The sequence below is a fragment of the Eucyclogobius newberryi genome, unplaced genomic scaffold, assembly GCF_026437365.1.
Source record: "Eucyclogobius newberryi isolate DKJ021-1_F unplaced genomic scaffold, fEucNew1.0.hap1 SCAF_4, whole genome shotgun sequence".
NCBI classification, from domain to species: domain Eukaryota; kingdom Metazoa; phylum Chordata; class Actinopteri; order Gobiiformes; family Gobiidae; genus Eucyclogobius; species Eucyclogobius newberryi.
In genome coordinates, this window is record NW_027316056.1 from 5,152,627 (window position 1) to 5,161,092 (window position 8,466).

At 38.3% G+C, this 8,466-nt stretch overlaps 1 protein-coding gene across 1 annotated transcript in view; it reads right to left on the bottom strand.

Moving 5' to 3' along the window:
- The window catches only part of LOC140376996 (sarcoplasmic/endoplasmic reticulum calcium ATPase 2), a 36,201-nt gene extending 28,056 nt beyond the window's left edge, over nt 1-8,145 (bottom strand). The window contains exons 1-6 of the mRNA XM_072462243.1: nt 7,588-8,145; nt 5,932-6,051; nt 5,205-5,222; nt 5,037-5,119; nt 4,199-4,303; nt 3,141-3,279 (exon numbers count right to left, since the gene is read on the bottom strand). Of these exons, the coding sequence (XP_072318344.1) occupies nt 3,141-3,279; nt 4,199-4,303; nt 5,037-5,119; nt 5,205-5,222; nt 5,932-6,049 (463 nt within the window). The 5' untranslated portion in view covers nt 6,050-6,051; nt 7,588-8,145. The remainder of the gene's footprint in view (nt 1-3,140; nt 3,280-4,198; nt 4,304-5,036; nt 5,120-5,204; nt 5,223-5,931; nt 6,052-7,587) is intronic.
- Nucleotides 8,146-8,466: the final 321 nt, after the last annotated feature.

The window sequence follows — 8,466 nt, forward strand, 5'->3', positions numbered from 1 at the left end:
TAAATAAAACGCTGGCAAAGCTGTGGTAAAAATAATTTGTCTAAAAATGCTCCTTGTCTTCGCTCCCAGGGTCCGGAAACTGTGACTGTGACTGAAACACACACAGTTTGAACGTGGCCTAGAAAAAAAACTGCTGAAATTCCCTGATGAAGATTCTGCTGCTATTCTGGGGGAGGAAACGGGGCAGTGGGACAAAACAGAGGAGTTCTATCAAAGACGAGATGTTTACATTTGAAGACATGATTTGAAGAAGAAACGGGCCTTTGAGCAACATCTGAACAACGTGATTCAGGCGCGATCCAAAATAAATACAATTTATAAAGATTAAGAATTATTTTTCAGTGAAATCATTTCTCGCCTGCCCATTTATATTTAATGCAAATTAGTGGCATTTTGATCTTGTCCCATTGCTGTTTGCTAATCGTTGCAAATTGTAAACTAACTGAAGTAACATTTTAGTGGCAATAACAAAGAAACTACAATTATTTGGTAAAACAGATGATTATTATTATTTGTAATATTATTATCAATTTATTTTAATTATTATTATCATTATTACTAGCACATTCTTTCTGAAAGGTTGAGTCAGCTCACTCAAGTGAATAATCATATTATAGTCCAGCTCAAATGGCTACATAAGTACATGATAGAAACGTATTCAATTAAATGTATTGAAGCATAAACTCAGAGCAGAGCAAGGCTGATTAAGACTAATCCAGACTGTTCCTTCAGGTGTCTCACGTCAGGACTAAACAGAAGAACGCTCTCCAGAACAGGCTTCACGTCAGACAAACATTCCAACAATTCCACCGCCCGCATAAGGTAATGAAAGAACTGCCATCTTCACACATACAAGAATGTTAATGTTACATACAAGAATGTTAATGTGATCAGGTAAGACACTAAATCAATAATCATTCTTCTCTTCACTACACTCCTGGTTTCAGCACAGTTAAAGATACAGCTTCTTGTAACGTGAGTGCATTTTGTTTCCCCCCTGTAGTAGTAGTAGTAAAACATATATTACTGTCTGTATCTAATAAAATAGGATTTCTCTTTTGCAGCTTTTGTCCGTCCCAGTTTCACTTCTCAGTCTTTGTTAAAGCTGGAGATGAGTTAGATTTATGCGGTTTTAAAATCAGGAGCTCCAGCTTTACGTTCTGATAAAAGGTCTCAAGTTTTGTCCAGAGGCCCCAGACGTGACAATGCTCTGGTACAATGCAGCTTTCTTTGGCAGATGTAATACCAAAATGTGATGCAGTCCCAACATAAAAATAAATATATAGAATGTTAGAGGTGTGAGATAGATCATAAAATGGTTAATATTGCAATTGTTGTTCCAGATTAAGAGTGGGTAATATTGACAAAAGTATCCTCATAACGATGAAATGGCTGTCAAATTAATCAGACAGAGAGACAGAGAGACAGAGAGACAGAGAGACAGAGAGATAGAGAGATAGAGAGATAGAGAGAGATAGATAGAGAGAGAGATAGATAGAGAGATAGAGATATATAGATATATAGATATATAGATAGATATAGATAGATATAGATAGATAGATATAGATAGATATATAGATATATATACATCTCAGTTATAGATTTTTGTCAAATATCGCCCACTACTAAACCATATCCATAGGCTCTACTCTTCACCTCACAGGAAATATTGTTAATTGTGTCACAAAAAGTGTGCTCTGCGGCTGTACTAATCAAAAGCCCTGGGTTTGTATCAGTATTTCCATGAGAAAGAGCCAGAGAGAGAGAGCGGCATGTACACAGCTCCAGATATTTGCCAAGAACATCTAAACAAAGATGCCCCGGTATTATTTTAGATTAGATTGAAACATCTGAGAAACGAGGGGCCTACAAGAGGACTAAACCAGAGATAAATAAACATTAAACCAGGAATCAACCATGTCTAAGGCTACAAACCAAGTCTAAAACAGGTCTTAACCAGGTCTATAAGCAGGCCTAAGCAAAGTTTAAACTCTAAAGCAGGTCTAAAGCAAGTTTAAAGCAAGTTTAAAGCAAGTCTAAAATCAGGAGTAAAGCGGGTCTAAAGCGGGTCTATAGCAGGACTAAAGCAGGTCTAAAGCAGGTCTAAAGCGGGTCTAAAGCAGGACTAAAGCAGGACTAAAGCGGGTCCATAGCAGGACAAAAGCAGGACAAAAGCAGGTCTAAAGCAGGCCTGAAGCGGGACTAAAGCAGGTCTAAAGCGGGACAAAAGCAGGTCTAAAGCGGGACAAAAGCAGGTCTAAAGCAGGAATAAAGCAGGTCTAAAGCAGGCCTGAAACGGGACTAAAGCAGGTCTAAAGCAGGCCTGAAGCGGGACTAAAGCAGGTCTAAAGCAGGCCTGAAACGGGAATAAAGCAGGTCTAAAGCAGGCCTGAAACGGGAATAAAGCAGGTCTAAAGCAGGCCTGAAACGGGACTAAAGCAGGACTAAAGCAGGCCTGAAGCGGGACAAAAGCAGGTCTAAAGCAGGCCTGAAACGGGAATAAAGCAGGTCTAAAGCAGGCCTGAAACGGGACTAAAGCAGGACTAAAGCAGGCCTGAAGCGGGACAAAAGCAGGTCTAAAGCAGGCCTGAAACGGGACTAAAGCAGGACTAAAGCAGGCCTGAAGCGGGACAAAAGCAGGTCTAAAGCAGGAATAAAGCAGGTCTAAAGCAGGCCTGAAGCGGGACAAAAGCAGGTCTAAAGCAGGCCTGAAACGGGACTAAAGCAGGACTAAAGCAGGCCTGAAGCGGGACAAAAGCAGGTCTAAAGCAGGAATAAAGCAGGTCTAAAGCAGGCCTGAAACGGGACTAAAGCAGGCCTGAAGCGGGACTAAAGCAGGCCTGAAGCGGGACTAAAGCAGGCCTGAAGCGGGACTAAAGCAGGACTAAAGCAGGTCTAAATTATGTACAGTATAAAACAGCAGGACTAAAGCAGGTCTAAATTATGTACAGTATAAAACAGCAGGACTAAAGCAGGTCTAAATTATGTACAGTATAAAACAGCAGGACTAAAGCAGGTCTAAATTATGTACAGTATAAAACAGCAGGACTAAAGCAGGTCTAAATTATGTACAGTATAAAACAGCAGGACTAAAACGGGTCTAAACCCGGTCCAAACCCAGTGGTTGTTTTCGTGCTTACCTGCCACCTCCACGATGTCTCCAGGGACGATGTCTCTGGCTCTGATTCTCTGGACGCTCTTTTTGTCCTGACGGTAAACTTTGCCCATCTCCGGCTCGTACTCCTTCAGCGCCTCGATGGCATTCTCTGCGTTACGCTCCTGTGAACAAGAGAAAATACTACATAAATAATGTCTTTAAAACAAAACTGCAGGACTGAGAGGTATGGCAATAAAAAAAAAAGTATTTATTTTAATAGCATGTGTCAAATTTTCAACTTTGTGTTTTGTCACTGTAGAATCCAGTACTCAGTTTAAGTGCCCATACATCAACGTTTAAATATTTCAATAATTGAATTGAATTTGTATTTTTAAGCCCTATTCACAAAGGGTTACTTTTATCTCTGTTTCTATTCCCGTGTGAATCGTCCTAGTCAGTGATTTGGTCCGTTTTCAGTCCTTGCACTAATGTTGATGTCTCCATGGCCCATTTTACAATTATTGGTACTACAAGTTGATCATTTTGCTTTTGTATTAGAAATATCTACGTAATAATAAGGACGGCCCAGTGAAAAGGGTTAGTCTAGAGCCCTGTCGTCTACTGTTCATTTTAGAATATTTAATACAAACAAAAATAATGAGAATTGATGGACATTATTTTGTTGTTTTGTTCCATATTTTCATTCCCTTGTGAGCGATAGACTTAAAGCGGAAGTATGCAAGTTTAGGGCCTAGTTTTGCCTTGAATGTTTCACAGAATGGCATCAGTCTTTACAATCTCCATAGAGACAAACATCTGACTCCACCAAACCAAGTATTTGTGGCAATAAAAACCCCTGTAATTGAATAAACGAGAGATAAACATTACCATGGAACATTCCAGGCAAAGCAGTATATATTTTTTCCCACAAAAAGCTGCTTTTACAACTACACTAGGCGTTTTCCTAAACCTGAACAGAGAAAAGATCAGGTACAGGGCCTTGTAAGGTCAATATCTCACGCACTTTACTACGCTGATCCACAGATGTAATTGAACAGCATTACAGGAGAAACTTTCCACTGGTGCAAACTAATCACTCACCTGCCACACTCCAACAATAGCATTAGCGAAAAGGATCAGGAGGATCACGAACGGCTCCACGAACGCCGTGATGGTCCCCTCGCCTTCCTCGAACCAGGCCAACGTCTGCGCGATATTGGAAATGGTTACGATAAGTACTGCGAAATGTATATTATTCGAAAATTTTATATTCTTTTTGACACAAATATGTTCTAGCCCAAATGGATCAGTCAAACTCTGTCAAACAGTGAAAACTTAACAGAGACAAAATCAAGGCTTGTTCAGACTATAAAATTGAAAATTATAAATAAAAATAGCTATTTTTAAAATGTTTTCCTTAAAAACAGTACATTTCAGGCAGATGGAGGAACTGTGATATTTGACATTTGAATATACTTCAATTATTCCTATCATTTTAAAACAAACTTTACAGAGACAAAACAAAAACTAAATCAAGGCTAGTTCAGACTGCCAAAAGGAAAAGCATGCATAAAAATCTGCCTTTTAAATGTTATTACTTTATTAACAGTCGGATGGAGGCTCTGAACTGTTTTCTGAAAACGTTAACTACTTTCACACTGAGTTGCATTATCATAGTGTAAAAAAACAGCTTTATGTTTGTTGTTGTGCATTTATTAATCACTAATTAGAGAAGGACTCATCAGTGCCCTTTTTATTTCATTTATGCCATGGAGTTTGAGTTTTAGATAAAAACTATATTCAATTGGCGATGCCACGGCAGCTCATGCTTGTATTACATCCCAACAAACACGTCTAAACTTCTATATTTTTCTTCGAAAATCCGGCACAATTAATTTGAGTTCACGCAATAATGTGATACGAGAACATATTTACTTACAAATGAAATACAAGCAGCCAGAAGCAGGATTCGAACCAACAAATCCTCAAACTGCTCCAGCACAAGCTCCCATAAGGACTTCCCTGATGTGAAAACATTCAAAATACAATTAGTTGAACAACAAGAACTAAATATCAACCACAAAATAAAGTGAACTGGGCTGCTCACCTTCTTCAGCCGGCAATTCTGTGGGGGAAAGAAAGAGTATTTTGTTATTAAATGGCACATATTAATAAAAAACATGGTCTAAACAATTTTGCATGAGTTATTATTTATCTAGCGTGACCAGTGTCTTTTATTATGTTGTTTTAGATCAATATTGGGAAGTTAAAAGACCTAAATATAAAACAATAACCATGGAATGTCATGGATTATAACTATATCATAGACAAAAGCATAATATGTAATGTATTAAAAGATAATTACACATTGAAGACCCTAACCCTCACCAAGGTCTGATGTGGAGAGTGTAATACAAAGTAATGCTGATGTAATTACTGCCTTGTCTGAGTCATAATTACTTTTCTCTCAACACGCGGCATGTTTTCATGTCTGGGAACAGTCCAGCTCGAGAATGTGAGCTCCATCACGGTTTTGTACACACTTAAAATATATGTATAATGTAGCGTCATTTCAATGTTTATCCTCTGTTGGGTGATTTCTTAGAACAGATATAGTAATAGTGTAGTCCTGTATTAAATCTGGTTATGGCAAGCCCTATTTTAGACATGGAATGTTACCATCTTAGACTTGGTTTAATTGTGGTGGTACTTGGAAGTCCCAATATTCTCTTAGGTGGTAAGGGATGAGAAAGGTTTGATTTATTCCATTTGATTTCCATTCCTCGATTAGTAGTTAGTTAGCGTTTCTCTGCCCTTTAGATCTTAAATCTTACCGTTGGGTCCCCATCGTTCCCTGTTCTTCTTGAGCTGCTCACAGCTGAGGCCCGTCGACTCGTTCACACCGCAGTGTCCCAAAACCTCCTCCACTGTTTTTGTGTGTGCATTATCCATCACTGCGGAAACAAACAGGAAAAAGGTCAATCACATGTTTTCAGATCTGTTTGGTGGTTTCTGAATTCAATCTTTTAGGTTATCCATTTCAAACGTCTATAAATGATTATTTCTCCACATTGCAGCCAATAACCAGAGCTAACTCTTGACTGTGTGGACTGTAAGGTGCTGGTTCAGGTGTGTAGCCGACACTGCTCTGGAGTGCCGGCCAGAGAACTACTGAAGGCACGGATGGATATTTGGATAGTTAGAGACAATGAGGAAACACGTGGACGGGCCTTATAAAATCTATCATATTTTCATCAATAATACATTTTATTTGTAAATGTTCTCCCTCTAGAAGCCTAGTCCTAGCTCAGTTTTTTTTATTTGGTTAAAAATGTCTTTAAAAATCTCATACAATAGATATAATCGTTTGACAAGTCGCTTATCAAAAAATAATACTAGTCGGCTACTGAAACAATCGGTAGTTACAGCCCAGATGAACTATATTGATATAGTTGATATATCATCCTGGCCAGCCCCAGATCCTTGCAAAATCAAATTTAACTAATTGTTCTGCCCATGTCCAAACTGCTAGTGCAAGCAGTGTGCAGGGCCTCTGTTAAATGTGAGTGGCTGCAGCCAGCTTGGGACTTGTCCTATAAACAGTGCAGTGTTTCAGCAGCAGCACAGTTGGCAGGGGACTGAATGCACCACAGACGGAGACAACCAGGTAACAGAGCCCTCAGGAGAATACACTAAATAAACTACAGTCCACAGGGAGAAGTCAACTCAATTCAAAATGTGAATCATGTTTTTATGGGCAGTTATTGTAGGCGTAGGGCTGAGCGATATGACATCGATTTAATTTTGTCTTCTGAGGCTGCAACAAGTAATGAATATATTAGTAGTTATTTTTTCATTTAGTCGACTAGCCAAATGATTATTTCTATTGTACGTTGAGATTTATTAAATGCGTTTTCAATCACTCACCAATTGACGTTTGATGACTAAAGGCTTTTAGATGGACAATATTTATGAATAAAGTGTATAAGATATGGCATTCTGAAGTTTTTTTTGTGTATATACTATAATAATAAATGGCACGATTTTGTTATACGAGGTTTTTTTGTTTAATAATTATTCTCAAAATACGACTAAAATGATTTTTTATTGTCAACTAGTCACGATTAGTCGATTAAAAGTCATTTTCAACACGTAGCTATATTTCTAAAGTAACGGGTAAATTAATCGAGCACTTAGCTTATCGCATTTTTAAGCTTTAATGGAGATAGTAACGTTACATGACATGACAAATAGTAAAACAGCTTACCTTGATCAAACAAACCAAGCCCAATGACCTTTGATTTTATGCTACGTTGCATGAATAAATTACTAACCAACTGATGCACTGTATTAGACGTCATTTCATAAATAAATGGTCAAAAAGCAGCCAAAAACATGGGGCTAACGCTAGCACTAGCCACACTGATGCTTCTTTTTTGCTGGAGACATGTATTAATCCCTAGCTTCTGGAGGAAGAACAGGTTGCTTACCAGATTCGTTCTTTTAAATGTCCTTGTGACGTGGATTCTCTTCAAAGCACAGCCTAGATCAAAGCACCATGTGGAAATAATTGTCCAATTCTCCGATATTACATGGAAAAACGAGGAAGATGCGTGGGAAATACTATTTAGTTAGAATGACACATTACAGTAGCAGCATTAGCCACGCAAATCTGCATCCCGAAGCTAAATTAAGCCCGTATCAATAACGAAACATAAGGCGTAGTTTAAGGCAGATATTGTCGAAAGGTATGTGTAATTTTTGGCTAGTTTATCCCGTCAAAATGCTGTCGTTATCCCGGTTTTATAAGTAGGCTACGCTGTTGGACTACATCACCCGATGTCACTTAGCAAGCACCCGAATTGCACTAACAACATCCGGCTCCTATGTTTTAAAAGCTTTTTTCCTCTTCTATATCTTTACCTAAATAGCAAATGACTGAAATGTCAAATCAAGCACTGTGTATTTAGTTTGAAATCACATATATTAGTAATAGAAGGCGTAAACGTAAACATTTATCACTATTTCTCTCATTTCGCGATGCTAACTCTTTCTAGCTTGACAACACTGCGCCGAAATGAACATGATTAACGGTACTTGACTGCGCGTATGTGGAAACAAGCCAATCAGAGAGCTATATTTGTGATTGATGTGACAAATGGACCAATCATTCTTTGTAACGTTCTTAGCCCCCGCCTATCATAGCTTGTCATAGCTTGGAGCAGTTCCTTGGAACAATGAGGGAGAAGTGCGTCTACAGATCAATAAAGTGACGGCAAATCCAGCAAATATGTTCAAAATAAAGGGATATATATATTATATATATATATATATAATATAAAATCTCTAACTGTGGCCTATACAGTGTG